The 24,695-nt window shown below is 43.0% G+C and overlaps 1 protein-coding gene across 1 annotated transcript in view; it reads right to left on the bottom strand.

The window, feature by feature from the left end:
• HMCN1 (hemicentin 1) overlaps positions 1-24,695 on the bottom strand; it is a 172,970-nt gene that overhangs the window by 30,422 nt on the left and 117,853 nt on the right. Inside the window, exons 48-71 of the mRNA XM_023931592.2 lie at positions 24,354-24,440; positions 23,755-23,946; positions 22,869-23,042; positions 21,872-21,985; positions 20,303-20,448; positions 18,603-18,753; positions 17,716-17,919; positions 16,054-16,167; positions 15,050-15,237; positions 14,541-14,637; positions 11,482-11,643; positions 11,178-11,291; positions 10,857-11,059; positions 10,546-10,627; positions 10,303-10,434; positions 9,935-10,084; positions 8,756-8,915; positions 7,718-7,842; positions 6,137-6,320; positions 5,871-5,968; positions 5,019-5,297; positions 4,158-4,348; positions 3,439-3,520; positions 2,854-2,990 (exon numbers count right to left, since the gene is read on the bottom strand). Coding sequence (XP_023787360.2) covers positions 2,854-2,990; positions 3,439-3,520; positions 4,158-4,348; positions 5,019-5,297; positions 5,871-5,968; positions 6,137-6,320; positions 7,718-7,842; positions 8,756-8,915; positions 9,935-10,084; positions 10,303-10,434; positions 10,546-10,627; positions 10,857-11,059; positions 11,178-11,291; positions 11,482-11,643; positions 14,541-14,637; positions 15,050-15,237; positions 16,054-16,167; positions 17,716-17,919; positions 18,603-18,753; positions 20,303-20,448; positions 21,872-21,985; positions 22,869-23,042; positions 23,755-23,946; positions 24,354-24,440 — 3,566 coding nt within the window. The remainder of the gene's footprint in view (positions 1-2,853; positions 2,991-3,438; positions 3,521-4,157; positions 4,349-5,018; positions 5,298-5,870; positions 5,969-6,136; positions 6,321-7,717; positions 7,843-8,755; positions 8,916-9,934; positions 10,085-10,302; positions 10,435-10,545; positions 10,628-10,856; positions 11,060-11,177; positions 11,292-11,481; positions 11,644-14,540; positions 14,638-15,049; positions 15,238-16,053; positions 16,168-17,715; positions 17,920-18,602; positions 18,754-20,302; positions 20,449-21,871; positions 21,986-22,868; positions 23,043-23,754; positions 23,947-24,353; positions 24,441-24,695) is intronic.

The following is a 24,695-nucleotide window of genomic DNA, read 5'->3' as shown; positions in this document are numbered from 1 at the left end:
CCCTCTGGATGCAACTGAAAGCTAACATTCCCATCTACTCTTCTTGTTAGGGGGTCTAAGAAGGGCATCCCAGGAGAGATTAAACTCCTCTGATTCTGCATTAGCAACCTGATACTCTGCTTTCACATCAGAGCAGACATCACCTCCAAGGCTGCAGTGCAGGGCCGGAGCTCTCAGATGGCCCAATTCCACACCAGGGTGGGTTATTGACAGATTTTGGAAAATCACTGGCATTTCCTGTTGAGAACACAACATGTGTGATGGTTTCTAAATACAGAAACCTAGAGATAACAGAAGACAGGGGATGAAGCTGTAACTTAATCCTTAGGCTCTACTCAAGCTAAGCCAGGAAACTCACTGAAAATAAAAAATACAAACTCAGCAAGTCTTTTAGTGTTTGAAAAAAGCCTGATTAGGCCAGGAGGCTCCTATTCTTTTCTTAACCCTCAATGCATTTCCAAAATCCGTCAGGAGTGCCACAGCTTCAAAGCTGCTGGAGGGCAGATCTTCGCATAGTTCTGCTGCCAGAGAAGGTGGTGCTGCACAATTCCATCACTCAGCACAGAGACAGAATAGGGCAGGCTTCATCTCAAAATCTGCCCAATGGAAGACAACAAAAGTGGGAGGAATGACAACCCCCACAACAAGGCTGCTTCACAAAACCAGTGATATATAAATAGATATACAGATAGAAATATATAGAAATAACACTGCAGTCTGAGAACCTGCCTTTCTCCAGCCCTCTCTTGTCACTCTGACACCTCCTTATTTCCAGGCAAGGAGGATGACGTGCCAAGGAGGTGCTCACCTCTTCCCCCACCCACGGACATCCATTTCCAGCTGCTCAGGATTAGTCAGCTGTTGCATTTCTTTGGGGTTGAGAAAGCAACCAGGAATTGGGGAGGACACTGATTTCTCCTTATGTCTAGTGTTGGAAACCAAAAATCTGCAGCCTTAGAAAAAGCCTGGATTGATGTAGTGATGAAAGTACACAGACATTAGGTAGAGAAATTATAAACTTATGTCTCTATAGTTATAAGTAAGAATATGTGTTAAGTAGGTAAGAAATTATATTAGGTAAAATAGTTTGAAGTTTGAACTGTAATAGTATGATTTATAGATTAGGTTAGAGATCCAGAAATTATAACAGAGAGATGTATGAGCACGTGACCTGTCAGCTTAGTGGCTAAGGGACAGATGCAGCGCAGCAAAATTAAGCAAAGGTGACAGGTTAATAAGTGAAAACAAGCTTCATGTCAACTGCCTATTGGGCTAAAATGTTATATATTGCTGTGCAGAGAAGAAACAGGTGACTTCCTCAAGCTATATTTGACTTGTTGCCTATAAATGTCACACCTTGAGACTGATACCTTATCGGGCTACTTAAGCAATAAATCATCTTGCAGCATGGTGATCCCATCCCTTGTGTTTCATCTTGACAGCCTAGAATATGCGCTCATGGATGGGGAGGCACAGGGTGCCCAGAGAAGCTGTGGCTATCCCTGGATCCTTGGAAGCATCCAAAGCCAGGCTGAACAGGGCATGGAGCAACCTGGGCTAGTGGAAGGTGTCCTTGCCCATGGCAGGAGGAAGCATTGGATGGGCTTTGAACCCCCAAGAAGTTTCAGCCCTCACATTCTGACATGAATTCATGAGGCAGGAGGAGAACTAACAGTGGAAAGATAATTCCCAGGTTAGCAGCTGTGCACCTCTGGCTGTCACGGTATTCCTCTATTTCTGTTTTCTGGTGAATATTTTTAACAGTAGCTGCTTTCCATGGTTTATGTTCTCTAAGCACAGCTTTTCAAACACAAGCTTTCCAATGAAGGCTAAGGCAAAAAACATTCATATGTATTATTATTTAAAACCTTGTTCAACCTTGTTTTCATTAAAGAAACCCACCCCCCAATTAGAGAATTAACTTTCCAGAAGTAGAATGGTCCTCTTAAATTTGTTTCCAGCTGGTTCCTTGGTTGTATTAAGATCATGGTCCCTAGCAGCACTTTGTAAGACACATTCACCCACCATATCCTACTTCCAGTAATATTTAATTCTTCTAAATCTACCACAGAGAAAGAGTCAGAGGAATGACATGTCAGAGGAAAGCAAACAAGCAGAAACTTGGGTGAAGATTTAGTGAAGGATCACAGTTAAAGGAGACAATTCTGTATTTGTATCTGTAATCTATATTTGCTTCCTCTTTATTAATGAGCAAAGGTTGAGAGAAAAATTTTAAGTTCAATTAATAACTTAACTTTAATATTCAGTTGAAAAGGACCTGTTTTGTGAGTGGTTCAAAGGATGGGAAGGAAAAAATTCCTTCTGTATAAACAATCCTCATCTTGCTAACTGTCTCTCAACCAGCAAAGACTCTCTGCCTTGTCATGGCACTAGGGAATTCTGAACGGGAAAGATGCGCTTGGTACAAAACATGGTGATTAGTAACCCATTTTCTTTTAAAGAACTTCAATTCCTTTCTAAATGCTGCTAGAGTAGGAGGATGCACAATAATAGCCAAAGGAAACACAGTGCAGTCTTGTCTCAGCTACCTTTCCTGGGAAGCCATTCAGGAGTTTACCAAAGGCTTCTAGCATTGCTCAGAGGAGCCAGGAGGAGCAAGGGATCCCCCTAAAGGAAAAAAGAACAAATAACAGTGGGATGGCCACTTCACATGCCTGCTGGCTCTGGGGGCTCAGCTGGGACAGACTGCAGTGGCATTAGGGCTACCCAGCTGCTCTGAGTTCCGGGCATATAACTCGGGCTGAGGGGTGAGCGAGTGGAGCAAGAGACCCTGAACACTGCTGTGACACTGCAGTGAGCAAAAGGCCAGCACAAAGGCTGGAACCTTGGTACCTCCAGCAGCTCTCCGTTCTTCAGCCAGGAGATGGTGGGAGGAGGCACAGCGTCCGACCTGCACTCCAGAATAACCTGGCTGTTCTGCAGCACCGTCAGCTCCTGGGGCCCTCCAGTACCAGCGATGTTGGGGGGCACTGGGACAAAAACCCAGAGAACAAAATCAACACCACACATATGAGCCATCAAGAAAACTACTTATTGAAAATTTCCAATTTATCTCAAGTTTAAAATAAATGCCAAGGTATCATTAATTAGTTCTTCCTCTCAATATCTGTGTTAAATATATCATCTCTATAGAGTGAGCACAACAAACTTGATCCAACCAAATACTGACATCTGTGAGCTTCCTGAATATTCAAAATAAGACTTGGAATTGTAACAGAAATCAAGTGGAACTTGCCTTCAAATTGTGTATCACATTCAGACTAACCATCCTTAATCAGAAACATTAATTATGATCATATAGTGTAATAGTATAGAATATTTTTTCTTTAGGAATATGTGCTTGTCAACTGAGATGCTGATATGCACCTTAGCAGCTTACACTTTGAGAAAATTTTTTCTTCCCTAAATTAAACATACCATGCACTCGTACTAAATATTCCTTGTCATCATCTCCTGCTGGGCTAGATGCTAAGCATGTGTATCTTCCTGTGTCCTCCACCTGGAAACACATAACAACTTCAGCAGAAACCCCAGATCGTCCTAGGGAAAAATTCAGCAAAACCAAGAAATACAAACACGGTAACAACATACAACAGGCGGCATTTGAACACAAACACAGGAGACACAGAATGCTTGGAAAGAAAGCAATGAAGTTGTTGAATACTTCTTGATTTCACTTTGCTGGGTTTAGTCAGAGACTCCACAAACTCTCCCTGGATAATGTGTGTGCAGCACTAAAGATGGAACTGGCTGTAGGGATCCACCTAAGGCAGGGTCAGGTTTTGGTACTGAGGAAATCCTTTTGTGCGCACAGTCATTAGCATCTTTATGGTTTCTCCTTCCTATAAACTCCTCACTGTACAGCCCAGAAATGTTTGTTTTACAAACAAAACAAACAGCAATCAATCCCAGCCCTATCCCCCTTCTGTCTGGGGAACTTCACCTGAGCATACACACCTGGATCCAGCCTTAGTTTACTGATGCATGTTTTTAAAGGTTGCTTGACCCAGACCCTTCTCTAACCACAAATGCAGGTGGGTGAATTTTAGGGGTTTTTATGACACTTCTAAGGATGGTCCTAAGGCAGGAACCACTTTAGGGATTGCAGAACTGAGCCTATTTTAAACAAACACTACCTGAGCACTGGTTATTCGGAGGGCTTCTCTTAGCATGTGAATATTGTCAGTCTGCAACAGTGGGCGCCCATCCTTCATCCATGAGATTTTAGGCACTGGGATGCCAGAGGAGATGCAGAGAAGCTCAAGTGGGTTGTTAACAATGACAGAGAGCTCTTCTGGTTCATCTGAACCATTAATATGAGGTGGCTCTGTGGAAGGAAAAACATTCCAGTTCTCTATGGACTCAAAACATGTATAAAAACTGACTGACAACATGATCTTATGGGTAGAGTCTGTAGAATTAGTCTACATTAAATTATTTCTGATTGTATCATGATCTCTTTGAGGAACTCAGGTAATTTCTATCTGATTCTGCCTATTAGTTTGGGTATTTTATGATTTAGAATTATTAGTTAGAAAATGTTTCAAAAAACACAGATAAAACATTATACAATTTCAGCAACTATATTTATCAGCCTTTTAACTGTTGTGCCTTCAGCTGTGCATCTTCCAAGCAAGTTGAATTTCTGCTAAGCAAAGTTACTAATTTATAGCATATATTAATATTAGTTACAGCACATTTCTGTACATAGTGGAAATAGGAAATACATAGTGTACTGCACATTCACACATCTTTAGCTATCTTTAATTTCCTTATTTCTCTCATTTATCATTTATTGAAATGACCACGTTGGACAGGGCTTGGAGAAACCTGGGATAGTGCAAGGTGTCCCTGCCCATGGCAGGGGGTTAAACTGGATGGGCTTTAAGGTCCCAACCTAAACCCCTCTGGGATTCTGTGAGCCTATGAAAATACTTAATATCCTTGGAGGTGTTTAAGTGTTATGTCCCTGCTCATGCTGAGAGGTGAACACTCACCCAGCACCTTCAGGATGAAGTGCTTGCTGCTCTGCCCAGCGGTGTTGGAGGCCACGCAGGTGTATCTGCCCGTGTCTGCAGGCTCTGCCCTCAGCACCTGCAGCACCATCCCTCGCTTGCTGGAGCTCAGGCGAGCCCCGAGGGGCAGGGCAAGGCCATCCTTGAGCCACGACAGGCTGGGGACAGGGGAGCCATCGCTCACACAGCCCAGGGAGGCCACGCTGCCCCGCAGCACCAGCACCTCCTCCGTGCCCCCGGCATTGTCCAGGCTGGGTGGCACTGCAGGGACAGAGCTCAGTCACACACGGGAGAGGGGCACAGGGACAGAGCTCAGTCACACACAGGAGAGGGGCACAGGGACAGAGCTCAGTCACACACAGGACAGAGGCACAGGGACAGAGCTCAGTCACACACAGGAGAGGGGCACAGGGACAGAGCTCAGTCACACACAGGACAGAGGCACAGGGACAGAGCTCAGTCGGGTTTTCTGTGCTTCTGCACTTCCCCACTTACATTCTTGTGCTAAACTTTGCTTATAAATTAAATAATTTTCTTTCTTAAAAAAAACCTGTCACACATGGGAGTTGGAACTAGATGAGCTTTCAAGCTGTTTCCAACTCAAACCACTCTGTGATTTTATGGTTATTGGTGACAATTCAAGTAAGGACTTTTCTAGGGCTAAAACACGTTCCATTTAAAAAAAAAACCCCAACACTTTGAAAAGTTAGTATTTCCCCAGTGATAATCTCTGCTTGTGGCTATCTGCAATAAGGTGTTGGTGAGAAAGAAAACTAAAGAGTTTAGGAAATCAAGAAATAAGATTCTTTCCATAAAAATTTCAGAGACACTCACCCAAAACTTGCAGATTGTAATGTTTGTTGTGCACTCCAGCCCTGTTAGATGCTACACAAGTGTACACTCCAGTATCAGATATCTGCACTCGAGCAAGCCTAAGGAAAATGCAATTAAAGCAAGCTGTAAATGGAATACATGGAACACATCACCTTTATTATGGCATGATTTGGATGAAATTTTACTCTTGCTTCCAAAAATATAGCAGAATTATGCTGATACCACAAGAAAGAACAGAAAGCTAGTTAAAAAAAAAGAAAACCAACCTGAGGATTTGCCCAGCTGAGAGGAGCTTGATCTGGGAGGAGACAGACAGAGGAAGGCCATTCTTCAGCCAGTGAAGCTGTGGTGGGGGGGTCCCAGCAGCATCACATTCAATATTTAGGGAGGTGTCCAAAAGGGCAGTGAGCTCCTCTGCTTCATCTTTACTATTTGCTATTGTTGGAGGAACTGTATTTTGTAGATGATGGAAAGAAATGTATTAAAACAGGGTCTTGAAACCACTCCACCTTGCAGGAAATCCTACCCCAAATGTCCCACTGACAACTGAGTAAAAGGATCCCATTTTTTGTAGAGTATATCCTTAGACAGTAATATTGAGCACTAGAAATCATCCATTTATATATTTCTAATCACAGGCACTGTACAGTGGAATTCCCTTTGATTTGCCAACCTGCAGCAAGCACAAAAGCTCAGGGCCTGGAGTTCCTGGAGAGAGAAGGACAGTGCAGGAAGGGATGAGCTGAACCCAGGGCCAAAAGGGACCACTCAAACTCATAATAAACAAATCAATAAATTCCTTCAATAAATCTTAAATACATAGTGAAATAGCGAAATCACAGAGGAGGAAAGTTAGTTTACTGGGTGCATCTGCTGACTTCATTCTTAAAAACAGAAAGCTCAAAATGTCTAGGTAGGTGTCCTGGATGATGACACAAACTGCTGCTTTGGGGCTCTTTGGGGTTACAGGTTGGTTTAAAATCCATGGACTTGGGGGTTCACTACATAAAGAAGTCCAGTCAGGTGCAGCTCCAGGCACTGGCTCAGTTAGGATCCTATCACTCATCAGTAAGACCCTTAAATTGGTTGTTTTGAACTTCAACCAATACAAACTGAGCACCAACACCCTGTTGTTGTGCAGAACCATTCTGTCCCAAAAAGATGTGCTGTGGTCATTCGGGACTGTTTTTAATGATACCAAAGGTCTTCTCTTATTGCTTAGTCCATGCCTGTATGCCCACTGACTCTGAGTCTGTGTAAGTGGGACAGACATGTGAAACCCTGCTCTGAAGGCAGAACTCTCCCCTCTACCTTCCATTGTACTTAATGACCACATTTTCCACAATTTAAAATATCCATTCTCTATGCTGCTGAAGGATTACACTCACTAGCCACTGGATGTCAAACTGCAATTTCCCCCAATGCTCCCTCATTTTTAAACTCTCAGGACCTTAAACTATCAGCTCACTTCATACCATTCTGCTCTTAGCTGACGTGCTTCAATTGGAATTAGGGAAGATAATACAACAATGCAGCAGTGTCACAGCAAATCAGCCCCAATATATTCTTCCCCACAAGAAATAAAAAATTACCACAAGCAGAATCCCTCTATTATGAAATCCACCAAAGGAACCAACTCCTGTTTATCCCAAAACACATTAACCAGCAATTTCAACTCTTCTGTCATTGACAGAGCATCCTGTGTAATATATGCAGCACAGGCATTTGAAACACGTGTGTGCAGGATTTCACTGCAGACAGACATTCCTCTCTGTGCTCTCCCTTGGGAGCGCCCCCAAGGATGGGATTATGGAGCAGACTTGGGTTTCACATCTGGCAGAACTCACCGTATACATTCAGGTTGAAAATCCTGTCCTCCTCTCCTGCAGGGTTAGTAGCCACACAAGTGTATTTTCCTGTGTCCGAGGTGAGAGCTCTGGAGATGTTTAATGTGCTGCCATCTGTAGTCACTCTACAAGGACCACCACAAAGCACAGTGAGTTTGTTTAGTGTTCCTCTGACCTGGCAAATAAACAGCCTAGTCTGGACATTTCAGTAACTACCTCTACCCTCTGAAGACCTGATTTTATGAGCCTGAGAGAGTTTTTCAGCCTGTCAGTGTCTGATCTGTTCCTAAGGGTAAGTCTCTTGAGAACATTTTTCTCTCGAGGACCATTTTTGTAAGTAACTTGGGTTTCTCAAAACAATTCTGTACAGCTGTGCTAAGTGTGTTTTCTCTTGTTCCACCAATGGGACTAGAGAGGTGTTGTTCCCTTTACCAATCATGTTAAACCTGTATCAGACCACCTTATAAAAGAGGCTGAAAAGTTCCGAAATAAATCCTTCTGATGATCCTCTTTCTGCCTGTTGAATTGAATCCACGCTCCTTATTTCGTGTCCAACAGTGACAACCCTCTTGCTCTTGGGAGCTTGATGAAAGAATCACTGTGTTTTGCAAAGTATTTTTTGTAGAGATAGGCTAAAAAGTTCTTTCCTAGAGATGTCCTGTTTAACATTGTTTTAAGATTCACCTCCAGCCTGACTTTTGAAGGACCCATAATGAAAAGCATCAAGTAAAATGTTTCCATGCCTCAGATCTTTCCCCTCCAAAGGAACTAAATGACCTTAATAAACTTTCATGAAGCTGATGAACTTCTGCAGAATTCATTAACTGAGAAAGACATGAATATAATATACTTATCTCTGTTATGAAAAAGAAATTTTAAAAAATCAAAGGACTAACAAATTATGCTTGATTTATAGAAGCTAAGGAGGGAGATGATACTCTTAACCTGGCTAAGCTCCAGTTCAGGCTCTCCTCACATTCTCTCCTTAGGGCCCTTAAAATTACAGAAGAGAATGCAGTATCTGCTTATTTTTCTTGCCTTATCCTTTGTAAATCATCGCTGGCAACTGTTTTTCCATCCTTCAGCCATTGCACATCTGGGGTGGGCACTCCAGTGGCATTGCAGAGCAGCTGGACACTCTCTCCCAGGAGGACACTGACTTCACTTGGCATCTCAGAGCCAGCAATACTGGGAGGAACTGGAAACGCACCATGGAGGGAAGAGATTCAGCAGCAAGAAATGTAACCTGAACTAGAAACAGACACACTGCAGTAGCTCATGAGCACCAACACTTAGTGCAGTACCTGGAGCAGGTTCTCAGCAGCTGTGGCTGCCGTGGAAGTGTCCAAGGCCAGGTTAGACAGGGCTTGGATAGTGAAAGGTGTCTCTGCCCATGGCAGGGGATGGCACTGGATGGGCTTTAAGGTCCCTTCCAGCCCAAACCAGCCTGGGATTTTGTGACCAACATCATCATAGCCCTGTAAACAGCCACACTAATTCCATCCTAATCAAGGCCATTTGCAGCCTGCATTCCCAAGGAACAAGGATAACAGTCTTGCTATGCATGAAGTCAAGACTGTCAGTCCCATTAATAAGTTCAGAGAATTTCAAGCAATTTTAGAAACATTTGATCAAACAACCAGCTTGACATTCCATTCTCAAGCTCAGGGAAAAAATGGCAGGCAGGAGTACACCAGTGCAATTAGTGGGGATGAGTCATTAGGAACAAAGGAAAACACAACAGCTGCAGACTAAGGGTGATTCACAGTGAGGCAGGAGACAATTCCACAACAAATAAGTGTTTGTCACTTAAGGTGGGGATGAGGGAAGTATTCCTAAGCTTGGTCTTTTCTAGCTCCCTCCATGGCATAACAGGTACCCCTGCTCCTGAATCCATCTCCGTGTGCTGCTCTGCAGCCAACCAAGGCAGCTCCAGTGCTCAGCAGGAGGAATGATGTGACCAGCAGCAGACACATAAAACCTGCACAACTTTGTTCAAGTTCCATTGTCAGGACTAAAGAATGTTCTTTTCCATGCAAATTTTGGACCAGAAGTATTGAATTCTCCAACCACTCTCCCCTCTGGTAACAAAAGTAACAGTTCAAATTCTCCACTTTTCTATGTGGTTACATGATCTCAGTGTCTCCAGCACAGACAATGCCACATTCATGCAATATTCAACCAGTTCTGCTCCCTCCATTCTCCCCCATTCCTTACCTTGGATGGAAAGCACGTAGGTTTTCTGAGCTTTCCCCTCTGGATTGGACGCAATGCACGTGTAGGTGCCACTGTCCAGGAGCTGAGAGCGAGCAATCTGAAGCTTGCTTCCACCAGATAAAATACGAACTTCAAGAGTAGCCAAGTTTTCTGAAATACATAAACAAGTCATCATTCCAAATCGGGCTACAGGGAGCAAAGATCTCTTTTGGGAGAAATTGTTCCATCAAGGTTTCAAAACAAAGATTCTAATCAGTTCTCGTAAGAGTCTGTCTAGAGACAAATGAAGAGGAAACATAAACCAGACAGCAAACAGCAAAGTGGTGCCTCAAAGAGGGGAAGGAGTGAAAAGCAGGAGACCATGTTACCTATCGGTTTTCCATTCTTAAGCCACACTAATGTGGGTGGAGGAATTCCAGTAGCATCACACACAAAGGTGACAGGATTACTGACGGATTCACTGACCAGCTCTTGTTCAGAGCCTTCTATACTTGGAGGCACTGTGAATTGAATGGAAGCAGTAAGAATGTTATGTAAACTGATTTTGAAGTGCCTAATCTGCTAAGTTTGCTATTATAATAACTAGTGTAGATGATGCAGAGTGTGCTCACCATAAACATTGAGATGGAAATTTTTATCATCTCGTCCCACAATATTTGTGGCTTTGCACACATACTGTCCCATGTCAGAAACCTGAAATAAAAACAAGTTTTTTAAAAAATCATTATGGATTCTTATTTTAATGCTACAGTTTAGAGACATTAAAAACCTCTGCCAACTTGAAGTACTTCTCACAGGATGAAAAGCCTCCAGGAAACACATCTCCCTTGTACAGCAAGTAAAATAAACCACTAAAGACTGAAATAATTGTTTGGCAGTGGCAGAGCAGCTGCAGATGCAGCCTCCCCTCAGCCTGGCCCACCTCTGCAGCCTTAATTCGCAAGGTCTGCCCATCTGCCAGGACCTCCACAGCAGCAGAGTCAGGAATGATGCGGCTGTTCTTGTACCAGGTGATGACTGGGGCTGGGATGGCATTGGACTCGCAGTCCAGGGTCACCGGGGTGCCCACTCGCACGTTCAGCACTGTCACCGACGTTCCCCCCTGCGCCTTGATGCTCGGGGGCACTAGGGAAGGAGCGTAGACTCAGTTCTGCATCATGTTGAAACAACCCAATAAAGCAGATAAACCTCCCCACACTTTCCAAGAAATAGGTATTATTTCAGAAAAGAGTAAAACACAAACCAAGGACAGTTAGGAAGCTCTTCTTCTGACTTTCCCCAGCTTGGTTCCTGGCAGTACAGGTGTATTCTCCACCATCTGACAGCTTAGCTCGAGGAATCTGCAGCATCCGAGCACCTGGAGTGAGGAGAGAAGTCTGGAGATTTGCTCTGTGGTGGTTATGTCAATCCCAAAAGCTGGTTTAAAATTGCAGGTGCAACAGGCTGACCACAGGCACTGTGCCCCACAAAGAGTGGCCATGGGCCCCATCAAGACAAGCCAGACAGAAGCTGAGCCCTAAGGCTGCAGGATAACTGAGATTCCTCACCAGGCACAATGAAAGTGTTGGAACTTGAACTGATAGGCTTTCCATTCTTGAGCCAACTGAGATCAGGAGGTGGAAAGCCTGTGACCTCACAAGTCAGGGAGATGAAATTATTCACCACCACAGTCAGATTCTCAGGGTTAGTCCCAACAACACTTGGAGGAACTGTAGAGAGAAAAATACATTAATAGCATCTATCACTGTATCAACAAAGGATTTCCCAAAAGATCCTGATTTACTACAATAAAGCTGAATTGCTGCATTTTGCCAAAGGGCCAGGTTGCAAAAATCTTTCACATCCTATTAACAGATCCACTGCTTTTTGGATGCATCTGGAAATATGACTGAAACTTATCTAATGGTCATTCCTATTCCTGTTCTTGTACTTCACAACAATGTCAACTATTTAATTTGCAGTCCTTCTGTGTTGGAGGCTTGGGAGGGCTAATGAACCTACATGATATCCTGACAATGCACTGCCAATTTTCTAACACTGCTCATGGACATTTTCTGTGTAAGACAGGACAGAGCAAATCCCCATTGTCAGGATATGTAGGATGACTAACACCTTTTCCTGATTCCTTTCTGCTCCTGTTCTTGCTATAACAGTCCATTTTCCACCTAGAGACCCCAAATTTATTCCTCCGACACAGTTCAGAGTTGTTCTGTCAACCAGACAAACCTGTTGCTTAGCAGTGAGCTAGCACTGGAAAATCCTGGCATGCTGCAATGCTCCAAGGGGTGCATTCCTTAAGCTCACAAGTCCCAGAATTTTTAAATCAAGGATAGTTTGACATGTGGCCCTTCTACAAGAACCATTTAGAATGAAAGAACTGTAAATCTCTTCCTTTTAATAACCCCCAAGCTCTAGTTGCCATGTTTTTCCAGTGGGGATATATAAAACACTTAAGAGGAAAGCAAAAGCATGTTCTTGGCTTTATTGTGTGGAAAAATTACTCCAAAGAACACATGGAATCCTCCTCTTCAAAGACAGAAACGTTTAAGTATTTTGGCCCATCTTCCCCTTAAAAGCTCCAGCTGTTTGCTGTCACTTGAGTGACACAAACCAGTCATTAAAGCAAGTTTATGGCTCCTCTGGGCACTGCACAAACAAGAGCAGTCCATGTAAATGGGGAATTGAGTCCATATTTTTCAGCTTGAAATAACTGAAGGATATTTCCTTGATAAAGAGGACAAAATGGCTCACTAGAGCAAGTGGAGAATTCTGACCTCATGTGATAGTTATTTATATTTATTGATAGTTTGATAGTTATTTATATTTATTGACTTTACAGTTCCTTTTGCACAGATGTTATTGTTGGCAGTAGGTAATTTAACGTACAGGGCTGAATCTTGGCTGTCTTTAATGAAATTTGCTTAAATTGCATCAGTGGTTGATTAAAATTTCTGCAGGAAAAAACACCCACAAATGTACCACAGGTAATCTGCCTATGCAAACGTATCTCTATGTGCAAAAACACGGAGTCATGGGCTCAAATATAGCACTCAGCATGAAAATTACCTATTATTTCCCTACTATTTTAAATCTGGGTGCTTAACTTCTGTATTTTAAAAAGTATTATATTAGTTTTATTACTCACCTTGGAGACCCGAAGTGAATTTTCTAATTTAATAAAGAGCATAATCTTTAGTATTTTATTTAAATTTATGAGAACAGTTATATTAGAAATACATAAAAATGCTGGGAAATAGCCATTTTTTTGACACTGACAAAACACAGATCCTGCTGCTTACTGATAATGCATTTTCCTTAGTGCTTCACCCTGTGTGGTCTTTTCCTGCAGAGCTACACTCTTAATTTTTCAAATTAAACTGCATTAAGAAAGATAGACCTAAGCTGGTAATACTGTTAGGTTAGAATTGGAATTTCATGTAAATATTTCTTTTAAGAGAACAGTATTTAGCCATAATCACTAAAACCAAATATTTTTAAGACAGAAGTTTAAATTTAAACACAAATGTCAGGAAAAGTGAAATATTTTTATTTAAAAACAGAACTCACACATCAGGAAATCTGGATAGATTCCACTGTCTGTCCAGAAAATAACTTCTCAGAGAACAACTCCAGGGCAAATTCTTCCCATGACAACACTATTTTTGGCCAAATGCATTACTGAGTAGCAAAAAGGGTTAGAAATCTGTGCTATGTAATAGGTAAATTTTCTGCATGTGTGACAGAGGAAAAAAATGCAATTATTCTGTGTGCAAAAACCTGATTCCTCACATTCCTGGGATGCTAGTACTGTCTTTAGCCCTTATTATCTCTAAAGCACAAAAAAAATGTAGCTGCCAGTGTTCCTTGTCAGGTTGAAACATGGAAGAAGAATTAGCACAGAAGAATTGGTGGGAATGATGCTTCTTTTGTCTTCAGGATGGAAAGCTGAAAGTGTGCAGAAGCAGAAGAGGAAGTTTGGGTTTACTCTGAAATGTTCATTAGAGATGTCTTGATTTTCTGAAGTTATCAGGAGAGAGAAGGGAAGGTAGTGGAGACTATTTTATGAAAAAATATCTTGATCATATTTGTCTCAGACTTCTGATGCTTAAAGCCAACATTTATTTTAACCCTATTGTGACTCCACAAGAAAACCAAAAACAGAGAACAGGAAGGAACCTTAATGGGCACATTTCTAAAAACCAAGCTTTTCCAAGCCATGTATCCTTGTTTAATGCTTTCTATCATTAAATTCTTTAGAAAAAATGTGTTTTCTTAATGTATCAAAACAGGCTATAATCAAACCTTATAATTAATGATCCCAGGGCTCAGCAATCCCAACTAGGTGAAGACAGACACCACACCGGGCTCCCTCCAGAACAATTGCTACCTTTCTGGAACACGTATGAGGAGCTAAAGCCACATGGTATCAAGAGCCATATGTTGTCAAGATACTTTAAACTGATATTTAAGTTCTGATCTGTCAGAATCTCCATCACATCCAGTAGGACTCACATGAATGAAGCTGAGGGGGTCTGACCATTCTGCTAAAAATAACACATCCAAGCTGAACCAGCATTTGACAGAAGTTATGGATGATGGTACTTACCGTGAACATTGAGGTCAAAATACTTCTTGGCACTTCCAGCTCTGTTTTCTGCAATGCAGATGTACCTGCCAGTATCTGTTATTTGGGGATTCAAAATCTAAGGCAAAAAAAGACAAATATGGCTTTGAAACTAACATATAGACATCACAGTGCCAAAGAAGCAAGTGGAGAGGATTAACCCCAGCCCTCTGCTTTCATAGTTTTATTCAATTTAACTCATCAATGGGAAGTTCTTCAGAATACACTATTTTCATTATTTTCTCAAAGTAAGTCAATAATATGTAAAAGCCAATTATTTCAATGGATGTGCCTCATAGCATGGTCCCACAAATGGAAGTATTTGAGGAACTACGTGGGAGTGAGAAGCAGCAGGTGAAGAACAGGAACAAAGGACAAAGACTTGTTTGCAGCACCTTGTAGGAGAAAGAAAATACTTCCTACTCAGCAAAACCAGACAGTTTTGTTGTTGCCAAAACCCAGTTTTTCCACTGTGAAAAAGGTTATACTACCTGTAACCTTCTTCCATTGGACAGAAATGTGTGTTTGTCATCCTCTGCCAGGAGCTGGCCATCCTTCTGCCAAGTGATCCTTGGGGAAGGGCTCCCACTGGGAATGCAGTCCATGGCTGCCTCCTCGCTCACCAGCACAGTCACCTCCTCAGGCAGGTCCCCGTCAGCCCCACTGATGGATGGGGGAGCTGCAGGGAGCAAAGGTGAGGAGAACACACACTCAGCACCTCTCAGGTGGTTGTGAGATTAGAATGGGTTTGCAGGAGAAAGGAGTGAAACCACCAGTGAATCCAGTGAAAGATAAAGCCATCCCATGAGTAGTTCAGCTGAAACTCAGGATAACTCCAAGGACTGCAGCAGAACTATACTTATCCACAGCACACAGAGAGAAGTGAAAACCCATCTTCCAATTATTCCACAGTATTCTTTGCTACCAAAATAAAAGATTATTTCCAAGGCAGGACCCCTTTGTAACAATAAATCAGTATTTTCAGTGGTCTAACACTACCACAGAGACAAAGAAGTGTTTCCCAAGGCTAAAACGCTGAGTACATCAACAGACACAAAAGATCATCCAAATAGTTGCAGGCATTCATTAATCTAAATCCTCAATTCCCTTCAGGCTTTGGGAGTTCTGCAGGTATTGTGGAAAATGATGGCCAAAATAAAGAAAGAGAGAAAAGTCTTGGTCACAATTCTCAATGGGAAGCTGAAGAGAGAACAAGAGACACTAAGATAAAACCTGGATTTTTACCTATGCTTTTCTTTCTGGTGAATGGTGAGAGCTGTAACACAACTGAGACCCTTTAATATTAACCTACACACATGAAACTAAGAACATCAACTGCTCACATAACTCCGTACAGCTGTACAGCTCTAGCACCCTAAACACATTAACACCATGGTTTACAAATAAACATTAAAAACACTAGGGACTCCTGGACTACAATGGCTGGTTATTTTGCACAGAAGACTTTTTTGGCACTCAGAGAAGGGAAGCTCACAGAGCACTCGGACGTCGTAGTGGATAGAGTCCTGCCCCGCCTCGTTGACTGCCACACACTCATATCTGCCGGTGTCCTCTGCCTGGGCCCGTGCAATCTGCAGCACCCGGCCTCCTGCAAACAAAAGTCCAAGGCAGCATCAAGCACTCTCCATCATCTCCACACCACACCCCACCAGAGACCTGAGCAAGCAAATTTATGAATGGTCAGCATTTGGTTTGAATTATAAGTAGCTAAAGGTTTTATTTCCTGGCTACTTTTTCTACAGGCAGATAGCTGGAGTGCAGCCATGCTCATACTGAAATATTAGAAAAGAGCAATTAATTCCACATAAAGGATGAACATGCTGCAGCAATATGCAGCCAGGCATTAGTCTTCCATTAAAAATAGAAATACTTCTCAGTAAGATGGCACAGAACTAATAGGCAGAAGGAAATACAGGCACAGAATACTCCGTTCCAAACTGAAAAGATTAACTTCTGAGGTTTAGAGGTACTTTTCACTCTAGTCCTCATAAAAGCATAGCCATATAAACACCTTCAGAAGGAGAGGAAATCTTAGGAGTGCACTTTGGGAGTATTCGTCATTACCCTCTCATGAGATGAACAAGCATTTTAACACTGCCCTTCTTTAAACACTCCATCTCAAACCATCTCTGCATAGCAACACTCATGACTGCAGGCAGCTCCTTCCCTCTCCCATGAGCTTAAGCAGGAGATCATGGCCATTTTTCTGCTGCAAACATGATTTTCATGCCTCACCCCTTGGTTAAGAGGCTTCTCTACTCCAAATATCTTTTTGTCAAAGCAAATTTAGCAAGGAAACAAATCAGGAACACATCAGAGAGAAGGTATCATTGCTGTAGTGCATTTTACAACACACTGAAGTGTCCAAGGATGGGGCTTGAAGCAACCTGAGATAGTGGAAGGTGCCCCTGCCAATGGCAGAGGGTGGAATGTGATGGGCCTTAAGATTCCTTGAAATCAAACTGTTCTGTAGTTCCATGATTCACTGTGAGAGTTCAATGGTGACCTTCACACCATTTTAAGGACTACTTCTTAAAGAAAATAACTTAAGGCTAAGGACTGGAGAGAAACATTTCCAGCTAATGATGTCTGAAAAGAACATTAAAGAAGTATTCTGAAGGGAAGAAATGTGTCATCACTACACAAATACTAGCACTAGGGCCATTTCTTAATCACAGAGTCATAGAATGGTTAGGGTTGGAAGGGACATTAGAGATCATCCAGTGTAACTCCCTGCCATGGGAAGGGACACCTTCCACTGGGCAATTGCTCCAAACCCTGTCCAGCCTGGCCTTGGACACTTCCAGGGATCTAGGGGCAGCCACAGCTTCTCTGGGCACCCTGTGAAAAGGCCCCTCCATCCTCATAGCCAAGAATTGCTTCCTAATATCAGATCTAAAACCACTCACTTTGAGTCCATACCCTCTTGTCCTGTCCCTCCAGCCCTTGTAAACAGTCTCTCTCCATCTTTCCTGTTGGCCCCTTCAGGCACTGGAAGGCCACAATGAGGTCACCCTGAAGCTTCTCTTGTCCAGGCTGAACAATTCCAACTCTCCCAGCCTTTCCTCACATGAGAGGGGCTCCATCCCTCTGATCACCTCAATGCAGGGCCAGAGAGTGCCAGCTGAACACCCACCTGGCAGGATGAGCACTCTGTCACTGGAGCTCAGGGGATACCCATCCTTAAACCACGTGAGCACAGGGGGAGGAACAGCATTGGTCTCACAGTACAGAGAGAGGGGATTGTTGACAATCACATCTTTACTTTCTCCACCTCTTTCTGCATCCACCATGTTCCCAGCTTCCCATTCCCTGTAAGGCTTTTGGAAGCTAGGAGGAACTACAACAAAGAGGAAAAATGTTAGCATTTTGCAGCAGAAATAGCTAGTTTTAAAGTCAAGAAATAAGAACGTATTGTAATGTCCAATAGCAGTAATAAAAATTAAGTGTATTAAATCAACCCCTCCCCCTACTTTAAGTGACCCAGGAAAATTCTAGTTCTTCTAGAATGAAAAATTGAGCAATTTATTTAGCATTTTTTGAAGAGTAATAAATAACAGTGTAAGTTGACCTGGTAACAAACACAGAAGGTATTCATCAACAAAAATACTTAAAACAATGAGGTATCTGGTTTCACTCAAGCTCTCATTTTGTCTAAATTTTCAGAAATTACTCATGGTAGTTTCCTTGTATTTAGACACAGTAGGCCAATAGGATGCTTATGGGGCCTCTAAATAGTACTCAAAACAGACAAGTATGTCTTAGTTCAAAACAAATTAAATTTTTTCATGGCATTTAGAGGAAGATCAGAGTTGCTATGCCATTGCACTGATTTCAGAAACACAAGATATAAAAGAATAATCAAATACTATAAGTCAGCAATAAGCAAAATATCCCTGAAATCAAAGCCACACAAAAGCATTGGGTTTGACCACACAAGGGTAAAGGACCTAAAATTATTAATTCCAGCATCCCAAAATACTAGAAAAGCAGGCTACCAGGAGAGTTTTATTACCCTTTTACCTTGTATATTTACATCAAATTCCAGCTCATCCTCGCCAGCAATGTTGGAGGCCAGACAAGTGTAGCGCCCTGTGTCTGACACCTGGGCCTCCTTGATGTGCAGGGTGCGGCCACTGCCCTGGATCAGGACATGCTCATCTGCCTGCAGTGGCTGCAATGTCAATTCAAATTAAAATTAATACTCAGAAAAGGACACACTAGAAATAGCCAGATTTGTGATATCTACATGAGTAAACTCAAGCAAGCTCCAAGTTCCTGGAGACAATTTTCTTTTCACGGCTGTCAGAAACTCTGCATCTTCATCCTTCTGATTGTGGTGGCTGGTCTCCTCAAGGATGTGATTTGCCATCACTCCTAGCCCCAGGATGCTGCTGAGAGGAGCAATGCCATCCCCATCAGGCCAGGGTTCTCATGGCATTGGATCCAACCCTGAACTAAGAGGCCAAGTTTCCAATACATGGAAAATCCCCAGCTTTCTGTGAATATAACAGATCTAATCCATCCTACAGATCTGCTGCTCAGCAAGAACACAGTTTGATGATGGAATGGACCAAACAGCAGCCCAGAGACACAGGATTAGATATTCCTGCACCCAAATGTGGCTCACACATGACAGGAGAGGCTGCAGTGGCACAGCCTGTGTGTCCAGAACACATTAGATGTGCTCATCTACATCAGCAGCCTGGGCTAGTGGGAGGTGTCCCTGTCCATGGAACTGGATGGGCTTTGAGGTCCTTTTCAACCCAAACCATGCCATGAGCTCATGCTTCCATGATTAGGGAGTCAGCACTGAACTCCTCACCAGCAGTTCATCCAGTCCATGAACAGGAGTGAGAGCCTTTCACCCAGGGCAGCCTAAGGAGAACCAGCTGCTGTGCCAGTGGCAGTCAGGTGTACACAGCCACTGCCTTTGGAGACCTCTTAACTCCCCCAAACTGAGGTTTTCTTTGGCAAGATGGCCAGGACTCCCAGGGATCTCAGAACAGCAGGGCACACTTGAAACAGCCAGAGGGTGATCATCCAGGTTATTCCCACATGCCCCTTAAATGCAGGAAGAGCTGTTCCATGATGAGTGCCCTACCAAGAACAGCTCAAGCAAGAGCTACTCTCCTTTCTTACAGAATAGCAGTACAGTTCCTTTTTTATTCATCCCCTGTGCTGGATTTCAGTGTGTCCCTATGGCCCTGCCCTTCCCAAGCTCTCCAGACAGATTCATGGAGCGCTGTGTGTGGCAGGACTTGTGCCTCACCCCCCCAGAGCAGCCAGATGCTCTTGTGGCTTTGTGAGCTCTGCCAGGACCGAGGGGGAGGTTCTGCAACTTCTGCAAGGCCAGCACTTGAGGGAACCATCTGTAATAGGGCCTTTGGGGGCTTTTCACAACAGCCATGGGTCCTGTGGTCACACCATGGGATGATCCTGCCAAGAAGGGCACTCCCTCTCACAGCACAGACCAGTGCCAGGCCTGGAAACTCCAGCCCCAGTGTCTCAGGCACTGCCAGGCACCCACCAAACGCCAGGATGTCGATTTGCAGAGGTCTGGATGCCAGCAAACACCCCCAACTGCTGGGTGGTGATTCTGCAGGCAGCAGGGAGTGAGGGTGACTGCTGCTGCCTTGCATGGATGCTATTTCCACGGTCAGAGAACACTCAGCTGTCCCTGTCCCACATCCCCTCAGTGGAAGGAATAGTTTGTGACTGGCCTGTCCGTCCTTGTACCAGCTGATGGTGGCAGCAGGAATGGCGTGAGCCTCACACTCCAGGGTCAGGCTGTGGTTCACTTTGATCTTCACCTCCTTAGGGGACAGCCCTGGCCCTGAGATGTCCCCTTTGGCAATGCTGGGTGGAACTGCACACAGACAAAGGAGAGGAGAGAGACTGTTATGGCTTACTGGCTGCTGCACCATTTCAACATTAACTGGAAAAAGTTTATAACCTCCAGGAAAAGCAAGTGCATTCCCCCAATAAACTGCCTCTTGCCCACAGCCAAATTATTACTTTATTTATATATATATATATATATATATATATATATATTTAGTACAGTTATTATGTACAAAAATATACAAAACTGTGTTCAACACTTTTTAACATGCAGGTTTTTAAACATGCAAACCTGACTACAGCCCTACCTAACTATAGCACTTAATTACTACATGCCTGGCTTCAATTCTGTAAAGTTCAGGGTACTGTAGTCATTAAAGAGCATTTTAATGGAAACTAATATTCCCAGAAACATATGTTGGATCACAAGTCCACACTCAGGGTAGCTGGTGAAAACTCAACATTTCCACTGAAATGTCAGCGTTGCAAAACCCTGGTTCTTTCTGAATCAGAAGGAAAACAGAATGCTTCAAAATTCTTCAGTTACCCCCAGCTTGGTCTCACAATATTTTTGAAATTATGTAAAATGCTTTCAGAGCATTTTCTACTCTTTTTTTCCACTGGGAATTTTTAAATTTCCCCCTAATACTTACAGTATCCTAATAACTGACAGTTGCAATGGCATTTGGGGGTGGAGGGCTTTATGTTCCCACACAATCAGGCATTAGTAATGAACTTTTTTGTCATCTTCTCATTATTCCAAATCCAGTGGGGCCTTATTAGGGACTTAGTGTAATTAAGTAACAGTATGGTTACTGTAAGGGAACAAACCAATTCCAAATCAGACAGGGAAATTAAAAAAAAAAAAAGGTAAAAATTACACTTCATTGAGCCCATAATGAAGAGTTTAAGCATTAAAATTGAGTATCTAGGTAGATGTTCAAAGGATAATGTGCTGATGGAAGGACTTGAATGGGAATTTTTTTTGTGCATATGAAATCTTATAGAAGGATATGAAATTAATATCCTCCTATTTTACCTTCCTCAATAAAGTTCCCTCTAGATGTTAGAGGCCATCTCCTGTTTTTCTAAAATGGTTTCTGTGTTCAGGAGATTCTCTGCACACATCATACATTGTGCTGCACTCATCTGACTTGAAAATCAGCAACAAAAGAAGCATTTCAGAGGAAACAGGAGTTCAGTGTTTCTTAAATGTCCTCCCCTGGGTGATATCAAGGCTTTTAGTGCAACTGTATCATTGCAAAGGATGCAACAATCAACTTTTCTGGTGTCTTTCCTCCAGCAATGTCACCAGCTAATGCGGATGTTTGCTCAGCAGAGCCACTAATTGGAAATCTTGTATTCACCAGGACACACAACACTGCAATGGGGAAAATGGAAGAACGCAAAACTAAAAGAAATTTCAAAAACTGAAAGCATTGCCATACTGTAGACTTTCACTTGATAGTGCCTCAGTGTCTCCCCAGCCTCATTTGTGGCTATGCAGGTGTATCTTCCAGCACTGTCCTCCTGGGCATTCAGGATTTGTAGGGTACGCCCACCTGCCAAAGACACCAACCTTTAATAGTTTCCCAGTTATTTGAATACTTCCTGCAGCATATTTCCAAACCCTTTGGTCCAAAATCTGCCCTCTCAAGAGCAGAAAACCTGACTGCTTACTACCACATGTAACAAATGAATATATGATTCATGGCAGTACTGTGGATTCACAACTCCTGTTGCTTGTGGATTCTTGGGGAATTTGTCACAAGAAATTTGTGCAGGGAATTTCTTGAAGCTATTTAGCCAGGACTCATTCTTCCTCTGAATGCTTGCAGTTAACAAGGTAAGGTACTCATACATCTACGGTACTCCAGTGTTCCCTCTGAAGCTTGTTCCCATTTTCCAACCTCCACAGGTACTACAGAAAAGTTATTCTACTAACTAAAAATGGCAAACTACTAATGACCTAGAAAAATCCCACCTCATTCTCTTTATTAATTTATATCTCTCTCCATCTAATTTCCACACTTAATTACAAGTATTTTATATTCATTAACTCTTATGCATTTTCCCATCATTTTGCTTGATGGTACAAAAGAATAAATACACCATAAAACACAAATAAACAATCAGTCAATTGTGAAGTACTTAAAAATATTGGAATGGGGAGTGCTAGAGAAGTACAAAGAATCCCAGAATGGTTTGGGTTGGAGGGAACATAAAGCCCATTCATGGGCAGGGGTACCTTCCACTATCCCAGGCTGGGTCCAGCCTGGCCTTGGATACTTCCAGGGATAGGGCTGCCACAGCCTCTCTGGGCAACTTGTGCCAGTGCATTGCACTTAATAGAAATATATCCTTTGATTTTTTTAAAGAAGTCTGTAACAGAAAAATATGCAATAAAATAATTAGGTGTTATTTCTCACTAAGAACAGAGTTTACCTGGCAGAATGCGGATGTTTCTGCTGGACTCTAAGGGACTTCCATCTTTCAGCCAGGTGATGGTGGCTGGAGGGTAGGAATAAGCTTCACAGACCAGTGAGGTGGGGCTGTTGAGGATAACAGTGACATCCTCTGCATCCCCTTGGCTGTCTGCTCCCACGATGCTTGGAGCCACTGGGAACAACAAAATCAGTAACCACAGGGAGGAAAGCCCTTCTGTGAAAATCTGATTTTCTGGCCCCTGTTCAGACTGTGAATCTGACTGCACCCTCGGCTAGCTGGGTGGCAGTCCTACAAGGAGCATCAAAAGCCAGACAACAGTCAGCTGGTTTTATGTTTTGTCCTGAAGTCAGCAGTGATCCCAAATCAGTGGAATTCACTCCCACCCCTGCCTCTGTCAAGTACAGGTTCCCAGGAAGCAAGGCACAACTCCTTGGGCCGAGCTGCTGCTTGACAATCCTGGAAGGAGGGATGAGCCTAGGAACAAGGCTGTCTAAAACAAACTCACCATTGTTTGTACTCCATTGTGCAATAACCCTCATGTAAAAAAAAAAAAAACACCAAAAGCAAAACAAAATGAGAAGCGCAGATGGTTTCAGCTTTTCTGAAGAGATCATAATCTGAAATGCTCTTCAGATGCTCTTTCCTTGAATCACAGTAAGCCAAAGTGCTTGTCCTGCCCATCCCATAGGGGTGATATCCTGTGAAGGCTCCCTATGCTCCAGCTCTGTTGTCTAAAGCACAGCACTGGTGTTTCTATTAAACCACTATCACTTATCAATTACTGACATGTAAAATTCTCATAGACAGGCAACAGTCAATAAAGCCCCACAGAATTCTAAGGGAACTCCTTCTTCCCGAGCTGCCTGCTCCTCCAGCTGCTCACCAAGCACATTGAGGCTGTAGGTTCTGCTCCTGTCCCCAGCAGCGTTGGATGCTAGACATGTGTACCGGCCTGTGTCCAGGAGCTGTGCCTCGGAGATCCGCAGCGATTGCCCACTGGACACGATCCTGGGATCTCCAGCCTCAGCCAGAGCCTGTCCATCCTTCAGCCACGTGATCTGTGGCACAGGGTTCCCTTGATGGAGTTGAGAAAACGGCAAACATGAGTTGCTGCATAACCTCTAGGATATACCAAGGTGTCTGAGAAACAGGAAAATACAGTTTCAGGTGTGCTCTTCATGTACATTCAAGAAGGGAAGTTTTGGAATATGTGTTCTGAAGTCTCTGAACCTCCTTAAGTGATATACACCTCCTCTGAATTCCACATGCCTTTGGAGAAGAAATATCACAGCAACATCCCTCTTGGTTCATCTCATCCAACCTTTACAAGAAGTGCTTAGTCCTGCTCTAAGCACCGCAGTTAAATCTGAGATTTTAAAATCTCATTGAACTGAAAGCTCATTAAAAACAGGCTTTACAGTACCAGCAGTGATCTGACCATGCCATTGATGAGCAAAGGTAAATAATAAACTGTTCTTTTACCTGTCACCTCACACGTCAGGGTAACTCCGTGCTTCTCTTTCACTTTCACATCTTCCAGTGCATTTTCCCCAACAATCCCTGGAGGCACTGGAACAGGCAAGGACACAACATCAGCATGGATTCCTTGCAACACTGAAATATAACAGGCTGCTTGATGATGCTGCTAGAAGGGATAAGCCCAGGAACACAGGATTAGGAAAACAAACTCACCACTATTAGTGTTTGATTACATATCAACTGTCATAAAAACCAAAAGCAATACAACATATTGCCAAGAAGTGGATACTGTGCCATGGTTTATCAGTGCTCTCTGCAAATACAGCTAATTCCATATGGGAATAA

The sequence above is a fragment of the Cyanistes caeruleus genome, chromosome 9 (genome assembly GCF_971803275.1).
Source record: "Cyanistes caeruleus chromosome 9, bCyaCae1.hap1.1, whole genome shotgun sequence".
NCBI lineage: Eukaryota > Metazoa > Chordata > Aves > Passeriformes > Paridae > Cyanistes > Cyanistes caeruleus.
This window is presented reverse-complemented; position numbering and strand designations above follow the sequence as displayed.